General features: G+C 44.9%; 1 protein-coding gene across 4 annotated transcripts in view; it reads left to right on the top strand.

Annotated features, from left to right (window-relative positions):
- The window catches only part of MAGI3 (membrane associated guanylate kinase, WW and PDZ domain containing 3), a 312,781-nt gene that overhangs the window by 274,880 nt on the left and 16,674 nt on the right, over window positions 1-21,227 (top strand). For all 4 annotated transcript variants that reach the window (XM_056139117.1, XM_056139116.1, XM_056139119.1 and 1 more), the window contains exons 14-16: window positions 2,787-2,979; window positions 4,573-4,743; window positions 12,006-12,191. In XM_056139117.1, coding sequence (XP_055995092.1) covers window positions 2,787-2,979; window positions 4,573-4,743; window positions 12,006-12,191 — 550 coding nt within the window. The remainder of the gene's footprint in view (window positions 1-2,786; window positions 2,980-4,572; window positions 4,744-12,005; window positions 12,192-21,227) is intronic.

Genomic DNA, 21,227 nt, shown 5'->3' with positions numbered 1-21,227 from the left:
GGCTAATCAGTGCTAATTCTGGTGTTGCAGGGCAGGTGCCTGGCTCAGGCCCCCCTGCATTCCTGAATTACACTTCACTCCAGAGCAATCAGCACAGCTCCTGTACTTGCTAACACTTTGACGTGGCAGTTTGGAAACCGGAGAGATAGTACAGTGGGAGGGTGCTTACCTTGCATGTGGCTGACCCAGATTTCATTGCTGGCATCCCATATGGTCCCCTAAGCAGCACCAGGAGTAATTTCTGAGTACAGAGCCAGGAGTAAGCCTTGAGCATTGCTGGGTGTGGCCCCAAAACAACAAAACAGATAAAGATAAAGTGGCTGTTTGTTAGAAATATATTGTGTGGTTTGTGTCTGTGTTTGTGCTTGATGGGGCCGGATGCCACACCTAGCAGTGCTCAGGGACTTCTGAGTGTCTGCTCAAGGGATTGTTCTTGGGTGAACTCAAGTGCCCATGTGGTGGCAAGGACCAAGCAGCGCTAGCCTCAGTGGGAACACAGTCACTGCCCTATCTCTCCAGCCCTGTCTGCAGAACTTTTCAAAAAGGCCATTTTGTCTAAGAATTTTATTATACTGGGAAACACTGCATCTATTAGTTACCAAGGTTCTCAGTTAACTTGTCCCAGCTGAGGATGAAAACTATAGGTAAGAAGTGAGAAAGCCAGCTAAAAATTGCATAACAATTTATTTACTTCTATTTGTACATTGTTACTGTGTCTGGCATATCGAATACTCTCGGTAGCTTGCCGGGCTCTCCAAGAGGGGCGGAGGAATCGAACTCGGGTCGGCCATGTTGGCCGCTTGTAAAGCGAACGCCCTACCGCTGTGCTATCACTCCAATACATAAGTATTGTACATAAGTATTTTTTTTCATAAGTATTTTTTTACTTTGCCAAACTGGTATTTTGCTGGAGGTAGGGAGTGGGTGTTGATTTGGTTTGGATTTGGGACCACACCTGGCTGTGCTTGGAGCATACTCCTGTGCTCAGGGGTCATTCCTGGCAGTGCTTGGGGGACCATATGGGGTGCCAGGATCAAACTTGGGCCGGCCATGCAAAGACAAGTGCCTTAGCAACTTCTCCCTGTTCCGTCACTCTCTCCCTGTTAAACTGGTCTTAAGACATTCTCTTCTCTAAGAGAAATGTAATTCAGAATCCAGTGTTGGAGTCTCTTTAGCCCCTGTGTCCCCGTAAGGACAGCTGGTATGATCCCTGCATTTGATGGCACCTAATCTTATTCATGGGCTGACATTTTCATGCTCAGTACTTTGTATGCCATCTCATCCTTGCCTTTGAAACTAGAGTTTCCATCCAGAAGCAGAAGGACTGTGTTTGCAAAGTATTTAAAATCTAGAATTTTATTTATACATGAGTCTCACATAAAGTTAATTTAGAGAACAAATGAAAAAGGTTTTATTTTTAAGCTTTGTTCTCTATTTGGTATAGACAAAGAAGCTATGTACTTTATAGAATTTCAGAACATATTTAAATTTTCTTTGTATAATGTCAAAAAAGATTACACTATTGTCATGCTTGGAAGTTAGGTAAGTAACAATTATCTCTTAAAATGATAACCTTCTTTCTATTTCTGCATGAAACATCTGATTTAGCTAGCATTAAATGTATTCTAATTAGTCTTATCGGTAGCAGTTAGAACAATCAGAGACAAAGCTGATTGTTAAAGAAGGTTGTTCTACAAAGGACAAATATAAGATCCCAAAGTGGATCTTGGGCTCAATGGCTCCTGATGACACATGTGTTTTTGCTTCATTGCTTCCTGTTTTGTTAATACTTGATAGAATTCACTTCAGCGTTTTGCAGATGTCCCTCAAACAGCTTGGCATTTCTTGGAATTTACCTGTCTCCTGATGCCAAGTGTTAGCGACAGGAATAACGTCCAACACTCAGGACTATTGGGTGATGGGTGACTGTCCACCCACATGGCTGCCTGAGTCTGTGTAGCCAGGTGCCAGTTACCCTCACAGTCCTGTGTCCCTACTCATTGTTTGCCACGTTGGGATTTGGGCACAAACCATTTTGCAGCTTCTGCCCTGAGCTTCTGGTGGGAGTGTGGAGAGACCCCCGGACTGTGACAGTCTGGAAAATGAGCATGTTTCCTGATGGTTGGCTCTCACTTTAAGTAATGGCTTCATGGAACTGCATTTCCAAAGTCTAATTGCTTTATTCCCTCGTGCAGGTGATGCAGGTGATGGTGTCTTCCATTCTGTCTCCCTCCCTCCATCCTCCCTTCCTTCCTTCCCTCCCGCCCTTCCTCCCATCATATCTTTCTTCCTTCTTTCCTTCTTCCTTCCTCTTTCTTTCTTTCATCCATTTACCTTCTTCCTCTTCCTCCCCTTTCCTCCCTTTCTTCCTTCCCTTTCCTCCCTTTCTTCCTTCTTCCCTCTCTTTCCCTCCCTCCCTCCTTCCCTCCTTCCTTTCTTTCCTTCCTTCCTTCTTCCCTCCTCCCTCCCTCTTTCATCCCTTCCCTACCTCTCTCTCTCCCTCCCTTCCTCCTCTTCTGTATTTCTTCTTTCTGCCCTGTATTTCTTCCTTCCCTCCTTCTTTCTTTCCTTTCTTTCTTTCTTAGATCCTCCAGGGATCACATGCATGCTTATTTGCACTTGCATATGGGAAAGTGGCACTTTCTGATCGAGTCTTTCTGAAACATGCCTCTTTCCCTTGTTGAGCTACAAACAGTGGCGTGGTACGCCCACACTGTTCAGAAGTCCTTCCCGCTTCTGCTGCTGTCAGTAGTAGGCTATATACAAGCCACTCTTCATCCTTTCAGATATATATCGGCGCCATCATTCCTCTGGGGGCCGCTGAGAAGGATGGTCGGCTGAGAGCGGCAGATGAGCTGATGTGCATTGATGGGATTCCTGTCAAGGGGAAATCCCACAAGCAAGTCCTTGACCTCATGACGACTGCTGCGCGGAATGGCCATGTGCTGCTGACCGTGAGGAGGAAGATCTTCGCCGCAGGTATGTCAGAAGCTAAAGCAGAAACAGAGGCTTAGAACCGGTTTTTCTCTATGGCTTTGCTGGCTATCTTCTTCTTTCTTAATATGATTTTGTATTCTCTTAGTTGATCATACTAAATAGAGGATCTCTTCGGTGTGATCCAAGGCCCCACTGTGGATGGTGATGTAAGGTCAAAGAATCCTGAAATAGTGATACTACGAAGTAATACAGCAGTCAAAAAAGGGATGAGCAGACTACTGTCTGGGGCTTGTATTAAAACTGGTGAATTTTGTCAATGACAGTATCAGGTTGAAACTGTTTTTTTGTAGTAGGGGCCACACCTGGCAGTGCTGGGGGCAAGTAGAGCAGTTAACCCATCTGAGAAATCCATCTGGAAACCACAGTGGTAAAAGCCCATTGCATCAAGCTGATCCTGTCTGTATAGATGGCAAATCATTCTCAGTTTGCTCCCTGACAGCTTCTTCATCCTGGTGCCATGGCCACTCCAGAGCCGTTACTGCCTGTAGATTTATCATCATATTTTTCCGTTCAAGAGTCACACTAGGCTATACTCTGGGGCTGCTCCTGGCTTAGTGCTCTGGGCTCAAACACAGCAGTGCTTAGGGCTAGATGGTGTTGGTCTAGACCCCAAGCCTTCTGCTCGCATAGCATGTGCCCTCACCCTTTAGAGTACATCCCTGCCACTGAGTTTTACTTAAAGTTGCTTCTAAATGAATATTTGCTGTGTTGGATCTCAGGATCTCATTTTAAATTCTGTTAAAAATTGCTTGTCACAATAGCACAGCCGGTAGGGCATTTGCATTGCATGCAGCTAACCTGGGTTCAATTCCCAGCATTCCTTATGGTCCCCTGAGCACCGCCAGAGGTAATTCCTGAGTGCAGAGCCAGGAGTAACCCCTGTGCATCGCTGGATGTGACCCAAAAAGCCAAAAAAAAAATTGCTTGTCAAGGTTCAAATGCAGAACTGTTTATAGTACAGCAGATAGGGTGTGTTTACCTTCCATGTAGCCAAACCAGGTTCAATCCTTGCTATTCCATATGTCCCCAAAGCACAGCCAGGAGTGAGTCCTGAGTGCAGAGTTGGGAGTAAGCCCTGAGCACTACCAGGCATGGCACACATTCCCCCCAAAAAATACTGAAAATAATTTTTTTAAGTAAAAAACCTCAGTGGAGGTTTAAAAAAGGATTTGAAGATTTTTTTTAACTACGAAATTTCATGAACATGAAAATTTGAAAATTTTCCCTTGAAGTGAGATAATGCTGCATATGTTTCCAGTGATAAACTTGAGACATAATTTAGATTGTATCCAAGCCAGAGGCAGAGGAGGGGGCACTGGTTTCCTTATCTTCAGGTTATTAGAAACTAAAGTTTCCTTGTGCAACTCAGCACAAAAGTACTTGAGTTATCACAAATCACGGTGCCATGGGACAATGGTGGAGGGTGTTGGCTGGCGAGGGGTTGGTATGTCAGCCCCACAGCCCTAAAACACAACTTCATTCTGATTGTAAACTGCACACCAACAAGAAACAATACCAAGGTTTGATGTAATGAAAACACCCCAGAAATCGTAAACCAGGTGGTGTTTCTTCCAGAAAAAGCAGCCGAGGATGAGAGAGCGGCTCCTGTCACATCAGCACAGAGTGGGTCTCCCCGCCTGGCCCGGCCAGCCCCCCACGATGCCTACGATGTGGTCTTGCAACGAAAGGAGAACGAAGGATTTGGCTTTGTTATCCTCACCTCTAAGAGCAAGCCCCCTCCCGGAGGTAAGTCTCACAGTGGCACCTCCTGCCCCCATGAGCGTATGGGAGTGTTGGGAATCGTGTGTAAGTTGCCTTCAGACTCAGCTTACAAAAGCTGGACATTTTCTATGTTTGCCAAGTCAGGTGACCTGAACCCAGCCTCACAGGTGGTGTGACTCCCTTGTCGGAGCCCATGACACAGTCTTCACCTGGTTTGCATCAAGTATGTGATAGATCATAGACATGACCTAAAGGATTTATTGAGAGGACAATGCTGCATTTTTTTAATAAGTGGGAACACAGATTTTTAGCACAGCGGGTAGGGCGTTTTCCTTGCACATGGCCCACCTGGGTTCGATTCTTCCATCCCTCTCGGAGATCCCAGCAAGCTACCAAGAGTATCCCACCCACACAGCAGAGCCTGGCAAGCTTCCCATGGTGTATTTGATATGCCAAAAACAATAACAAGTCTCATAATGGAGACGTTACTGGTGCCCGCTTGAGCAAATTGATGAACAACTGGAGGACAGTGCTATGGTTCAATTAGGAGAAATTGTAGGTAGATGAATTGAATGCTAGGGGAGGTTAAGAAGCAGAACAGATGACCATAAGGCACATCACCCACGTGTGCCCTAAGTAGTTCTTTGCCATCTAGTTCTAAAAGCAGCCTTCTTGAGGGATAAGAGCATTTCTGCCATTCATATATGCTTCATTGAAATATTAAATTTTTGTCAGAATCTTTAAAAATTAATCTTAATATCCTGAACCAAGTTTAGCAGAATAGTCTTATCTGGAAAGAATGAATGTGTATATTGATTCTCTCCACAAAGGAGGGATTATCTCTTGTGTGTTCAGGATTGTTATGATTTATTAAATTAAATATTTGCCTTGTCTTTGTTTCTGAAAAGAAAGAAAAAATTATATAAAAAAGAAATAACCACCTTTAAATATAAAGTCCATTTGTATGTAAGATGGAACCAGCTTAGTTGATCTGCTTCCTGCTTATCCAACCACTTTAGTTTTTCAAGCAAAATGGTAAAAATCTTCAACCCCAGGAAAATGTGCCTTTGCCATTGCCAGTAAGAATTGATCATATGTGGAGTACTAAGAACCTTTTAGACTAGGTGGTTTTAAAACCGTAGTTTAAAAAAGAAAGCGCTTTCAAAAAAAAGTCTAGTGGGGGAAAAATTCAATTTGCAAAAGTCTTACTAAAAATAATGCAAGTATGCAAAGGAAGAAGCTTCTATGACATGGATGAGTTATACTACAGTATCAGGTCACTGCTCACTGCTACAAGTTTCCATTTTCCAAAAGCAGTTGTCATGGTAACACTTAGAACTAGAACTGCCACCGATGCTGTGAGGACAATTGTGTCAGAAAAAGGAAAGGAGCTGCTTGTAGATGTGTCTTATGTTGTTTCATTAGAAATAAGCATTTATACATTCAAATTCTCTTCCTACTGCCATAGTAGAATCCAAGGCACTCACCTGAACTCAAGGGGAAAAAAATCAAATCACTGTTGCTCAGGATATTCACTGTACCCCTTTTTAATACTAAGGATATTCTTTTTCTTATACCACAAAATTTAGGGAAGAGTTTGTTATTCATAAATATAAGCAGTTTGGAGGCCAGAGTGATAAGAGCAGGCAGGGCATTTGCCCTGCATGTGGCCAACCCAGGTTCAATCCCCAGCATCCTATTTGGTCCCCAAAGCACCACCAGGAATAATTCCTGAGTACAGAACCAGGAGTAACCACTGAGCATCATCAGGCATGGCCCAAAATCAAAAAAGCAAAAAGCAATTTAGAGTAGTTTATTTAAGTATGTTACAGTTCCTAGAGTTAAGCATATTTATATATTATTGGTTAGAATTAAATTTTAGTATGCTACAATTTAATCACTGTATTACTGTCATCCCGTTGTTGATTTCCTCGAGCAGGCACCAGTAATGTCTCCATTCGTCGTAGCCCTGAGATTTTAGCAAGTGCCATACTAGAAGCTCTTTCAGGGTCAGGGGAATGAGACCCACCATTGTTATTGAGTTTTGGCATATCGAATATGCCATGGGGAGCTTGCCAGACTCTGCCGTGCGGGCAGGATACTCTCAGTAGCCTCCTGGGTTCTCCGAGAGCAAAAACTAGACAATAAGAAGTTGTGTGCACTTCTGGGAGCTTGATTTTATAGTCTCTGGATCTTGGCCGTTGATGGGATTACACAGCGCCCATGCTGGGGGTAGTTGGTGGGTGTAATATCTAGCTACTGGAAGATGGGGGATCTGGGTGGAGGAGGCCCAGTCCCAGTCCAAGCAGGCTTGAAGATCTCAGACTTGGGTCCTGCACACCTGGGTTCCTCTGCTGGTTCCTTCATGAGTGAGGCTCGTCTGAGCTATAGTTTAATATATTGTAGTAACTAATGTGTCATGGTATTCATTTATATTTAAATTTTTAGATTTGTTTGTGAAGAGGTGTGTTTGGGCTACACCCGGCAGTGCTCAGGGCTTACTCCTGGCTCTAAGCTCAGGGAGCACTCCTGGTAGTACTTGGGGATTACTTCTGGCTCTGTGCTCAGGGATTACTCCTGGCAGTGTTCTGGGAACAGCTGCAGTCCCAGGGATTAAATCCAGGTCGGCTATGTGGAAGGCAAGCTACATTGACTGCTATACCATTTCTCAGGCCTGTTTTAAATTAATTTTTGCATGATCCTTCCAAGCACGGCTCAGGGAATTGGGGCCACTCCTAGAAATGCTCAGCCAGTAGGATGGTCCAGCACAGCTTTTGGGGTCTAGTGGTGCTATAGGCCATTGATTACACCCCGCAGTTCTTGGGGGGCACTAGGAGCCAGGAACCATAAGCCAACTCTAAACCTTTCATTTATATTTAAGTTTTAATGATACTTTTAGAGTTGCTTGGGTTTTTTTTTTCTTTTCTGGGGCTTTGCTTACCATAATATGGTTAGATGTTTGCATAAGTATGATTTAGAGTTGGGCTGTGCAAGCAGATAGGTTTGAATTCAAGCTCTCCTCTTGCTTTTTCATAACTGTCTCATCCTGGACAAATGACATTTCTGTCTCATCGGAGGCAGAGGACAAAGGAGATAAAGGATGTGGAGATAAAGCCATAGCTTGGCCCCTCCAGAAATGTTAGCTGCTATTGTTGCTGCTGATGACTTCTGCTCCCATTATCATCATTGTTATTTATTAATTTATTTGTCACTATCTTCACTTTTTAAATAAGGAACTTGAAAAAGTTTATCAATATTTGAGTAATGAGATGGGAAAGAAAGCCCAATTAAAATGTAAGATTGAGGTAACAGTTCATGTGTGGCAGGAAATGAGTGTTTGCAGCTCATTAATTATCAGCCTGAATGGTAAATTAGACTTTTGGTTGTCAATGAATTTTATGTAGAGGACTCAAAATTTTTATTCACAGTGCAAAACCAGAGTTGGTAATGTCACTGAAATGCTTGCTAATCGCCTCACGAAATGCTGAGCTCTGCAGGAATCCTTCGTGGCCCACCTTTATCTCAGAGATGAAGAGGCATTCTGGGGTCCTGCAGTAAGTTTGCTGGAAGTTTTCACTCACAGAGACTGAGTGACTTGCTGGAAACTGCCTTAGAGAGAAGGTTTGGTGCAGAAAGCTGTTGGAAGAGGGGATGGAGAGATAGTACAGAGGGGAGGGCATTTGACTGGCACTCAGCCAACCGACCCAGGTTCAATCCCCAGGAGACCATATGGATCTCTGCGCACTGCCAGGAATGATTCCTGAGTATGCAGCCAGGAGTAACCCCTAAGCACAGTAGGGTGTGGCTCAAAAAGTAAAGATAGAAAGCTATTGGTGGAGGTGCCAAAATTGTACAACAGGGAAGATGTTTGCAGAAGGGCGTTTGCCTTGCACACTGCAGCCCTCCTGGGTTCTATCCCTGGCTCTCCCAAGAACCCAGCTAAGTAACCCTGAACACAGCGAGGGAGGGAAGGAGGGAAGAATGGTTATTGGTCCAGGTTAAAAAGACAGGTTGTTGGCATAAATGGGTATTGTTTCCTGGTCATATTTATCACAAGAAGTGTTCCCAGTAATATCACTCTACCAGATATAAAATTCGGAGACTCTGTCTGACTTTGTCAAATACCATGACTCTAGCCAGCATGCGTTTGGCCCTGGATCTAGGTTGCATGAGGGATGAATGAATGGAGTACTTAGAAAAGACCTCAACTCAGATGCCAAAGACTTGGCCAGTTTTGTCTCTGCTGGCACTTTCAAGCTTTGAGTTTTTCTTTTATCATATACTCTTCAATTCTGGTCGCAAGAGATTTCTTTGAGAAGAGGACACTGTCCTTTCTTCTCCTGGAAAGAACTGTTTTAAGGACACAGAAGTGATGGGAGCCACTGTGAGACAGATTTAGGCCAAGGATGAGTGAAGATGAACAGATATGATAAATGTGTGAAGACCTGCTCTGGCAGCCACCTCAAGGAAGGGGCCGCTTACCCGACAGCCTCCTGGGCCTGCCGAGATGCTCAGAGGCTCCCTTTGCTGCTCAGTCTACCTGGCTTGCCCCTTTCTGGCACCTTCTGGTCTGTTCATGCTTTTGTTTCTGTACTCAGGGCTACACACATTCAAAGTATGTGCTGTGCTGCCCAGCACTTCCTGCCCCTTAGCTCCTTTCTGTAGCAGTCTTGCTGTTACTTAAGCCTTTGGGAAATCCTGTACTGAGACTTGGCCTTTTGACTACGCCACATATAACATGAGACGAGACCCCAAGACATCAGAGATTATTTAGGTTAGAGCCTTTTTCTAGATAGCGCATACCTTTTCTCTTCTTGGGGGATCCAGCATGAACACAGCTTATGGATAAATCTTTTCTCCGAAGAGGAATAACTTAGGTATTGATTGAGAAGGTGGCCTCAGTTGCTATGAGTCACAAATGGCTCTGCTTTGCTGCTGGTGATTCACACGGTCCTGCCCAGCACAGCTCTGGTGCTTTTCTAACTATTTTGCTTGTGAGAAAAATGGCCTGACACATGCCTGATGGAATTCAGAGCAAAGGGCCACTGGCTTCTGATACTGACTGACTCTTTCTGAAGATAAAATCTCTCACTGAATAACCCTAGACAGCCTGGGGACAGTGCTGCTCTCAGGAGCCTAAGCTGTGGCGAGACTCACTCACCATCCAGGTGAAGATCCAGTAAATGTCCTAGATCCAACTCAAAACTTTCATCAAGGAGCCCAGTCATCGGCCATCTAAGATCCTGACCCTGCCCCAGGGCCTGGCGCTGCAGTACACTCCGTACGCGCTTGCCCTGACACAGCCAGCCCAGGTTCCTGCCCCACCATCCCATATGTTCTTTCGAGCCCACCAGGAGTGATACCTGAGTGCAGAGCCAGCAGCAAGCCTTGAGCACCACTGGGTGTGGCTCCATACAGAAGATACTGTCCCTCTCTATTCAGTAGTTTCATGGGCTCAAGCTCCTTGCTAAGTTTACTGATGTAAGGTAAGGGTACTCTCAGAATATAGAAAGAACGTTTGCTTTCTCAATAGGAAGAACCTTTACAAGGCCCATTATTAAATGGTACAAGGCACTTTACAGTATTTCCCAATTGTTTAAAAATAAAGCGTGCACAATAAGAGCAGAGGGTCTCAATTATTAGTCTAAGGACACCTTTAGCGTTTTAGGCTTGAAAGAACAAAGAGCCCATGTATCATTGGCAGATGTGTCAGACTCAGCTTCATGCAGCCAGGGTGGGATTTTATCCACAGGCCAAATGATCTTATGCATTTAACGTTACAGTTTCAATCCGTTTTTTGATTTTTAAAAAGATATGGAAGCATTTCAAAAGAAGAGAAATGAAGTTGCCTTTGACTTAGTGTGATTCATAGGGATCGTCAGTTCTCTCCCTGCGCTTGAATTCCTGACCGTAACCTGTGAGCTCCAGGCATGAATCTGGTTCACATACGCAGTGCTTTGTGGGAGTGAGGCCCTGCCCTCACAGTGGAGGCTCCTAAGAGAGTTCAAACCCGGGAAAATCTCAATAACTGAGAACAAATCAGACGTATTTGATTCAGGAGCTGCTATCAGTAGTTTCAGTGAGGTGCCTCCAACACAAGTTCAAGGGTGACAGTATAAAAATGAGGGCAAGGTTTATGGTAATTAAAAAATAACAGTGGATGTATGCCTTGACTCCAGATGTATAAAGAGCACCTCTACCCATTGTGGAAGATAATAGGGAACTCATTGCAACTGGTTAGAGTAATCACATGCCAGGTGTTCTTGCTACTTCTGTTTGTTTTGTTTTGGGGTCACCCCAGGACAGCCCAGAGGCTACTCCTTGCTCTGTACTTGGGGTTGCTCCCAGTGTTCCTTAGACAGCCATATGGTGCAGGGTTCGAACCCTTGGCCCCCACACCAAAGCATGCACACTGATCCTTTGAGCCATCTCCGGGGCCTCTACATTTTTCAAGAATTTTTTTGATGTTTTATATTGAATTTTAAAATGATGATGATAAATCACGAGTATTCACTATATCTTTGTGACACCCAAGTTCACCCAAACTCAATGTGAGCTACTGAGACCAGAACACAGGATAGATGAAAAAGAAGTTTTACTCCCAATTTACAGCGGTGGGCCTAGGCCTCAAGCCTGTGAGAAATGACTCGATGATGCAGTCACATTTATCCCCTAAAACTGCATTTCAGGGTGTCAGTTAAGAGCGTGCAAGATAACTCCAACCTAGAGCCAAACAAAGCATTTTCCCCATCTGAAATGCGAGGGGACCAAGATGTGGTCACAGTCGCTCTTCAAGAGTGAGAAGATGTTTCTGACCCTGCTCAGAGCCAGTGTACATATCCTTGCCACTTATAAGGGACTCTGCATAGGTGGTTGCCCACAAATCCCTGGGTCTCTCAGGTATTTCCAGAGTTAGCACAGGTGGTTGCCCATAAATTCCAGAGATAAATTTTTAACCCTTTCCTTGACCCAACAGTAAGTGGATGAAATTTCCTTTAACCAATTCAATATTGTTGCAGACTATAACAGATTATTGGTATATAACACTGTAGATAATTTTGTTTGTGTTTTGGTTTCTGAGCCACTCCAGACACTACTCAGGGATTACTCCTGGCTCTGCACTCAGGGATCACTCATGGGGGATGGGGGATGTGCATAGGGGACCCTGTGTGTTGCCAGGGATTGAACCTGGGTCAGACACGTGCAAAGCAAGTTCCTTACCTGCAGTACTATCTCTCCAGCCGCACATTGTAAATAATTTTTTAACCTGTTTTTTATCCCCAAAGTTATTCCTCATAAAATCGGCCGAGTCATAGAAGGAAGTCCTGCGGATCGCTGTGGCAGGTTGAAAATCGGCGATCACATCTCAGCAGTGAATGGGCAGTCCATCGTTGAGCTGTCCCACGACAACATAGTCCAGCTGATCAAAGATGCCGGAGTCAGCGTCACACTGACAGTCATTCCAGAGGACGGTAAGGAGCCGCCCCTGCTGCAGAGTGCAGAAGGCAGGCCTTGCCTGGCGCGAGCCTTACAGCATGAGATCTTTAGACCATCCAGACCTGTCTCCCCTTCCTCACCAAGAGAATCTCAGAGACGGTCTATTATAAAGTTATTAACACTTCAGGAAAAACAAGCGGTTGAGTAGTGGCTTGTTTGGCAATAGTGGCAGAAAAACAAGCACTGGAAGTGGGAAAGACTGTTCGTACTTTCAGATTTTCTTTTCTTAAAGTTATGGCTTAAGTCCTCAGTTGAGTGCGAGAGAAATCCTCTGGCGAGTTCAAAGCAAGTCACTGTTGAACCCAAACCCTTGGTGGGGGCCGTGCCTGAGTGCCTTTCTTACCTGGGCTGGCTCTGTCCCAAGTAACGGCTACAGGAAAATGGGAGTAAAGGAGTGAGGGGAGGGGGGGCAGGATATAGGGCATGAAACACATTGGGCATCTTGCTGTCTTGAAAGCTGCCTTTTGATCATTAAGAATTTCTAATTAGAAACCATTTGGAATGGAATGTGTTCATGTTCTTTGCTTATGAGCTACAAGGTAACCATTGCATAGTGTTCATTTTCTTTTTCCTGATTTTGCAAAACCAGCTAGAAGACAAAAACAGCAAGTTGCAAAGGGCGGGGCTTTGACACTCAGCATCCTTGTCATTTAATGGACATTCCTCTATCTGGTCAGTGTGCAGGTCTTTTGCTCCTTAATTCTTTCTCTTGTTTCTGCTGCACTGTTTCTGCTGCACCTGGGGGTGGGCTCCAGGCCCTGCCATGGGGCAAGGGTTTCTATTTAGTGAATCACACCTGCCCTCTGGTTTCCCAGGGGAAGTGAAAGTTATATTTGCACTAGATTGTGCTCTGCTAAGTGTGCAGTACTATTGTGTCTGAGAAATATCATAATAAGAATCACATATCGTAATAAGAAATTTAGAGACTTGGTGCGAAGGCGATAGCACAGTGGGTAGGGCATTATCTTTCTAGTTTCAATCCCCAGTATCCCATACGGTTTCCTGGGTCTTAAGTGCAGAGCCAAAGCCAGGAGTCACCCCTGAGTACCACCAGGTATGGGGCGGGGCCTCCCCCCCCCGAGAAAAAGGAATTTTAAGGGCCAGGAATAGGGATTGGAGATATAACCCGTGTGGCAGAGCACATGCTTTATATGGGGGAGGCCCTGAGGTGACCCAACAGTACTGTTTGCTGGGTGTCGCCTGGTAGCCCCACAGCGTCACAACTCCAGGATTGGCCCCGACAGTAATAAAAATGGTTTTCAAATGAACACTTAGAGCACCCTCATAGTGTTATAGCACACCATAGTGTTCCCCGAGTGCAGAGCCAGGAGTAAGTCCTGAGCACTGCCAGGTGTGGCCCCAAAACAAAACAAAACTACTATTAAAGCTAAACGCATGTGAGCCTTGAGTCATCCAAGTTTCGTTGCTGGGTAAGGTTTTGGTGGCTGCTTGGCTGGGCTAGAGGTTGCAGAGGGTCACAGTGGCTGTGGTTCCTTAAAATTCGACAACTATGAAATTTGCTGCCTCTATCAGTGTTTCCTTTCTAAGTGGTTTCTCTGTAACAGGCCATTGATGTTGATCTTCTACACTCTGCTGCTTCCTCACAGCTACTCTTGTATATTAACCTAAATTCTTTGATATCAGTCAAATTATATTACAGCATCTTTATTAGACAATATCATCTGAAGAGATAACTTATGGCTAAGATGCAATTCCAGGCCTAGAGAAGTCATACAGGAAGCTGACCCCAGTTCAATCCCTTGTACCACATATAGTCCACAGAACACATTCAGGAGTAAGCCCTGAGCACTACCGAATGTGGCCCCAACCCCCCCAACTCCCCAAAACAAACAAGCAATTCCACACTTGATAAAGTTTGGTCCTGTGGCTTTAAGACCAAAATCAGCCACATTTCAGCTCCGCTTTTTCATTTTAGTTCCCTTGCTATTTCCCTACATCTGCTGTAACTTCCTCCACTCAAATCTTGAACCTTCAACGTCATCTATAACAGTGACGATTTTTTCTCTCTGCAAGTTTTGATTTTTCACCTCCTCCCATGAATCATGAAAGGCATCTCAGATGGCAAATCCTTTCCAAAAGTTTTTCAGTGGACATTTCCCTAATGTTCTATCAGGGGGAATCATTGTCTACGGCAGCCATAGCCTTACAAAATGAGTCTCTTACTAAGAAAGGTATTTCAGCTTGAGCTGGAAGAACCCCCCTGGTTCCTAGGCTGCATCTCTATCAAAGCTCTTCAGGACTTGGGTGCATTTGTCAGTGAACATCAGTATTCTGAACGGGTGGGCTTAAGAGCCTCAAATCATGATGCCCAAAAGGAGAGAGAGAGAGAGAGAGAGAGAGAGAGAGAGAGAGAGAGAGAGAGAGAGAGAGAGAGAAAGAAAGAGAAAGTGCCAGCCATAGAGGCAGAGGGAGGGGAAAAGGGGTGGAGGGGGCTGGAGAAATACTGGGAACATTACTGGTGGGAAATGTGCACTGGTAGAGAGATGGGTGTTGGAACATTGCATGACTGAAATCTGATCGTGAAAGCTCTGTAACTGTGTATCTCACTGTGATTCAGTACAATAAAATAAAATGTACAGGAAATTAAAAATAAAGTGAAAGCCTAAGCAGGGGCCAGAGCGATAGTGCAGTGGGTAGGGCACTTGCCTTACACATGGCCAACTAGGTTCAGTCTCCAGCATCTCACATGGTCGCTGAGCACTGCCAGGTATAGTTACTTAGTGCAGAGCCAGGAATAAGCCCAACCATTGTGGGGTGTGTTCCTCACCCCTCAGGAAACCGTGGCATAGACAGATGTGCTGTCATCTGGGCTCTTTGTTCTGCTTAAATAGTGGAGTCAATTTAGCTTAATTCTTTTGTTTGTTTGTTTGTTTGTTTGGGGGCCCCAGTAGTGCTTAGAGCATATTCCTGGTTTTACAGTCAGGAATTAGTCCTGGTGGGTATCGGGGGACCATATGGGATGCTGGGGATTGAGACTGTGTGCTAGGCAAGCACCTACCCACTGTACTATCACTCTGGCCCTGACTTAGCTTAATTTTTTTTTTATAATTTATTTATTTATTGAATCACTGTGGGAAAAGTTACAGAGCTTTCGGGTTTAGGTCTCAGTCATGTAAATATCAAACACATTTCCCTTTACCAATACTTATTTTTAACCCCGAACCCCAATAGACCCCCACCTCCCACCCCTCCCAATTCTTGTGAGGCAGATGAGTTCTAGTTAATACTCTATCTACTTTGACTAGATAGATTGTTTCGATAGAAGATGCACAATTATTGTTTACAGTTTACGACCCACCCCCCACAATCAGATATGCTGAAACAGCGTTGTGAAGTGATTTGCTTTCTACAGCTGGGTTCAAGAATTAAATGTTGGTTTTGAATTTCTGCTATTTTACTTATTGACCCTGGAAGAATTTCTATTAAAAGTTAGATAGTTAGGAGATTGGTTTCTGTGCCCTGGAGTCGTGGCCGTGCCGGAGAGCCGCTCGTGGGGCGCAGCTGGCGACCTCGGTGGGGCGTGGGGGACGGCCCACAAAGCCCCCCTTCCCATGAGGTCCCTGCCGCTTCCGCCGAGCCCGGCTCAAACCTGCTGTCCACAAGGCTCCCATGCGGCCGCCATCTTTCTTTCCAGAGAGGAGCGGGCGGGCCAGTCAACACCCTTTCCCCTCCGGGCAGGCTTGGTGGCGCGGTTTAACACATAGTCCATTTGCTTTTCTGCTCCAAGCGGCTGGTTCTCTGTGCTAAGTCCTTGTGCCTCCGGGGCCGTGGCCGTGCCGGAGAGCCACTCGTGGGGGGCAGCTGGCGACCTCGGTGGGGCGTGGGGGACGGCCCACAAAGCCCCCCTTCCCATGAGGTCCCTGCCGCTCCCGCCGAGCCCGGCTCAAACCTGCTGTCCACAAGGCTCCCGTGCGGCCGCCATCTATCTTTCCAGAGCAGCTTAATTTTTAAGATCCCTCAGAACTCTGCCTAACACCATGTACAAAAGTAAGATCAAAATGGATTAAAGACCTCAACATCAGACCAGAAACCATAAGGTACATTGACGACAAAGTTGGCAAAACCCTCTATGACATTGAAGCTAATGGTATCTTCAAAGATGCCACGCCACTGGCCGAGCAAGTGAAAACAGAGATAGATAAATGGGACTATCTTAAACTAAGAAGCTTCTGCACCTCCAAAGAAACAGTGACCAAAATACAAAGACAGTCTACAGAATGGGAAAGGATATTCGCCGAATACACATCTGACAAGGGGTTGATATCCAGGATATACAAAATACTGGTTAAAATCCACAAGAAGAAAACATCCAACCCCATCCAAAAATGGGGCAATGAAATGAACAGAAACTTTCTCAAAGAAGAAATCCGAATGGCTAAAAGGCACATTAGAAACTGCTCTATATCACTAATCATCAGGCAGATGCAGATCAAAACAACAATGAGATACCATCTCACACCTCAGAGACTGGGCCACATTCAAAAGAACAAAAGCAACCGATGCTGGCACGGATGTGGCGAGAAAGGGACACTCCTTCACTGTTGTTGGGAATGTCGACTGGTTCAGCCCTTCTGGAAAACAGTATGGACGATTCTCAAAAAATTAGAAATTGAGCTCCCATTTGACCCAGCAATACCACTCCTGGGAATATATCCCAGAGAGGCAAAAATGTATAGTCGAAGTGACATCTGCAATTGTCTGTTCATTGCAGCACTCTTGACAATAGCCAGAATCTGGAAAAAACCTGAATGCCCAGGAACAGATGACTGGTTAAAGAAACTTTGGTACATTTACACAATGGAGTACTATGTAGCTGTTAGAAAAGAGAAGTCATGAAATTTACATACAAGTGGTACAACATGGAAAGTATCATGCTAAGCGAAATGAGTCAGAAAGAGAGGGATAGACATAGAAAGATTGCATTCATCTGGGGGATATAAAGTAACAAAATATGAGATTAATACCCAAGAATAGCTGAGATCAGCACCAGGAGGATTACTCCATAACTTAGAGACCAGCCGGGTATTCTAGGGGAAAGGGCAGTTCAGATAGAGAAGGGAGCACCAAATAAAGGGTGTTTGGAGGATCCTCCCAGGAGGGGAGATGCATGTCGAAAGTAGACTATGGACTGAACATGTTTGCCACTCAATGCCTCTTTTGCAGACCACAACACCCAAAACGAGAGAGAGAACACAGGGGATTGCCCTGCCACAGAGGCAAGGGGGGATGGGGAATGGGGGTGGGGGGGATATTATCCATGGTGGTGGAAAATGGGCACTGGTGGAGGGATGGGTATCTGATCATTGTATAATCGAAACCCAAGCACAAAAAATAGTAAATCTACAACTGTACCTCATGGTGTTTCACTAATAAAAAAATAAAAATAAAAAAATAAAAAATAAAAAAAAATTTTTTAAGAGCCCTATGACTGGGGGAAGCAGCTGAGTGTGGGCTTCAATGTAGTTCCCAGCTGTATCAGCCCTAATCATAGTTAGGTCCTTTCTGCATTCAAGATGTCTCTGTGGCTCTGCAAAGCCTGAGATGACCCCTCTTGCAATCAGGGGCTGGTTCATCTCCAAGGACACTGTGTTGCTTCATGGAGTTACTCGGCAGTGATCTCACCTCCTCCGTGTGATGAGTTGGTGCAGCTTCTGCAGCTGTAGGGATTTCACAGCGCCCACAGTGTTCCAGGGATGCTCTTTCCTGAGCCCTCACCAGCCAGTTTGCGAGCTTCCAACCTTCCTTCTGCATCTTTCTCACCACTCCGTCTTCAGAGTTCTGAAGAGAATTCATGCCTGACACTGGGCTTTGGCTAACAGGAACTTTGTGACTGGACTGATATTGTATGAGACCAGAAAAACTTTGTCCATGTCAGCAGTAAGGCCCTTCCCGCCTCTTATTATCTATGTGCTCACTGGAGCAGCTCTTTCATTTCCTTCAGTAACTGCCTGTCCCTTCACACTTGGCTTATTGACTCAGGAGGCAAGCGTGGCTTCCTGTGGAGCTGGCTTGGTTTTTGGTTTTGTTTTTGTTTTTGTTTGAGGGAATGGGAGGGTTCTACCACACCCAGCAGTGCTCAGGCTTTACTCCTAGCTCTGAGTTCAGGAATCACCCCTGGCAGGACTTGGGGGCCCATATATGGTGCTGAAGATCAAACCTGGGGCAGCAGCATGCAATGTAAGTGCCCTCCCCACTGTGCTCTCCCTCCACCCCTGACTTTTGACATACGTTTCTCATTGAGCTTCATCATGTCTAGATTTAGAGTGAGGCTCAATGCTCTCCCTTTCTTGTGGGTAGTTCAGGGCCATTGTGGACGCTTGTGTGATGTCTCGGGAATTAGGGAATCCCAGGAGAATGTCAGGAAATGGGCACTTCTGTGTCTGTGGAGTGCTCAGAACAGACTTAACTCAGGTCACAGTCTCCAATGGGTCCACTGTGGAGTGCCCCAGAACTATTACAGCAGTAACAGCAGTGATCATAGATCATGGTAACAGAAATAATAGTAATAATGAAAAGCAAAAAGTTAAGAAATAAAAACACTAATGAAAGAAACAAAAGTTTGGATCTTGTGAGAATGCAGCATGTAACACAGACACAAGAGAAGCACATGCCCTTGGACAGCAGCCCCACGACACATGGTGGACACTGGTGGACACTCGCCTACCACCTGTAAATTGTGTCTAAATTTAAAGTAAATTTAAAGTAAAGCAGGGTCTGCTTGTAGCTAGGGGATGAAGTGAATCTCCTCACTGTAAGTGATCAATTAAAAACAAAAAAATTTTTTAATGAAAGACTACTGTTATCATGGCTTGGGTCAGATTTCTTCATCTGTGTCTTCACCTCATTGCCCCAGCCCTGGACAGGACCCTTCCAGGGACATGACTTTCCCAGGCTACTCCCCATAGCCCTTTCTGGGTCTCAGCTTCTCATCAGAAAGCATGTTTGCAGAGCTGGAACGACAGCACAGCAGGTAGTGCATTTGCCTTGCACACGGCTGACCAGGGTTCGATTCCCAGCATCCCATATGGTCCCCCGAGCACCACCAGGAGTAATTCCTGAGTGCATGAGCCAGGAGTAACCCCTGTGCATCACCAGCTGTGACCCAAAAGGCAAAAAAAAAAAGTGTTTGTGTCAGTTCGTGTGGCAACAGGGCTGTGCTTCCTGCCCTCGGCCTGCCCAGGCCTCCTCTGATGAGTCCCTGCCCTACTTCACTGCCTCATTGCCCCTGTTGCTCCCTGAGATAGATTCATTAGCTCTTCTGGACTGCCCAATCCCAACTACAATGCAAAGTTGTAAGATTCACAGAGTTTGAGATATTTGTCTGTTCTGTACTAAATCCCAAGTCAAACAATGTCAGGCACCTAGTACACGGGGTTGAGGTGAATCTCCTCACTGTAAGTGATCAATTAAAAACAATTTTTTTAAATGAAAGATTACTGTTATCATGGCTTGGGTCAGATTTCTTCATCTGTGTCTTCACCCATATCTCTGCAGCTTGCATCTTAGTATTATGCTTATTTTTGTGATCCACCAAGAAAATAGACCCACAGGAAATAATATTTCAGAGTTATTCTTTTAATGTTTAATATTTTAAAATTTACTTATTTTGTTTTTTAGGCTACACCAGCAATGCTTAGGGGTTACTCTGGACTCTTCATTCAGAAATGACTCCTGGCAGTGCTCTGGGGACCATAGGGGATGCTGGGGATCAAATCCAGGGTGGCCATGTGCAAGGCAAGCGACCTACCCACTGTACTCTCTTTCTGGCTACTGAGGGTTGCTCTGAGAATGATATAATGCATTGATGTCACCATATTTGGCATGTAATAGTGATCAAAGTTGCTAGAACTATTCCTAGTAGAACTAAGAGTAGGCTAAATCTGTGGAGGGCTTTAACTATAGAGAATAGCCAGTGTGTGTTTTTATAATTCATACTGTATTTTACTAAAATGCAGGTCAGCATTTTAGTAAAATACAGTAAAAGCTAAATGAAAAATAAAGCAGATATAAAAAACTTAAATTATTATAGGATTTTCTCAATACTTACTCTCAATATCTATCTATCTATATATATATATATAGATATATCATAATGCTGGATGTTCCACAAACTCTATTAGTTCAATTCTAGAAAATCACTTTCTGTTGGGCAAAAAAAATCCTATAAGAGGACCAGAGCGATTGTACAGATGGTAGGGCATTTGCCTTGTACGCGGCTGACCTGGGTTCGATCCTCAGCATCCCATATGGTCCCCCAAGCACTGCCAGGATTAATTCCTGAGTGCAGAACCTGGAGTAAGTCCTGAGCACCGCCAGGAATAATTCCCAAGTTAAGAGCCAGGAGTAACCCCGAACATCGCTGGGTGTGACCCAAAAAGAAAACAAAAGTCCTATAGAGGTAAGGCGCTTGCACCCAACCCCAGTTCATTCCGAGCATGTGCCAGGATTGATACCCTGAATACTGAGCCAGGAATAGCCCCTGAGCATTGGGGGATATGGTCAAAAACCCCTCCTCCACTTCACCCCCCTAAAAGAAATTCACTTTCTGGTCTCCATTAGAATATATTTTTCCAAAATTGCCCTTTATGTTGATGGTGCATTTTTGAGAGTTTTTCCAAAATTTGTCTTTGTTCTTAAGGTAATAGTTAATCTTGACATTTTGATCCAAAGACTTCTGGCAATACCAAAAATGTTTTCATTATAAAACGTAAGGATGGAAGAAAACTACCTCGCAAATACATACTTTGAACCACTGGTTTTACAGCCATTGTCCGTGGACTTGGGAAAGAAAGTTCCTGCTGGGCCCAGAAGTTACCGCCTCTTATCCCGGCGCGTCTGCATCGGGTGGCGTTGCTGCCAGGGATGCTCTCATAGAAGACTTCCAAATGAATCTTCCAGCTCACGTCTGGTCTGGTCTTATTTCTGCCTTGGTGGCCGGTGAAAGTGTTCCTGACTTTACTGGCTTGCATGTGTAATGAAATTGAAAGCCA

Source organism: Sorex fumeus, unplaced genomic scaffold (genome assembly GCF_029834395.1).
Source record: "Sorex fumeus unplaced genomic scaffold, SorFum_2.1 ptg000131l, whole genome shotgun sequence".
Classification (NCBI taxonomy): Eukaryota; Metazoa; Chordata; class Mammalia; order Eulipotyphla; family Soricidae; genus Sorex; species Sorex fumeus.
The sequence above is the reverse complement of the archived record's forward strand: the minus strand, read 5'-3'. Positions and strand labels throughout refer to the sequence as shown.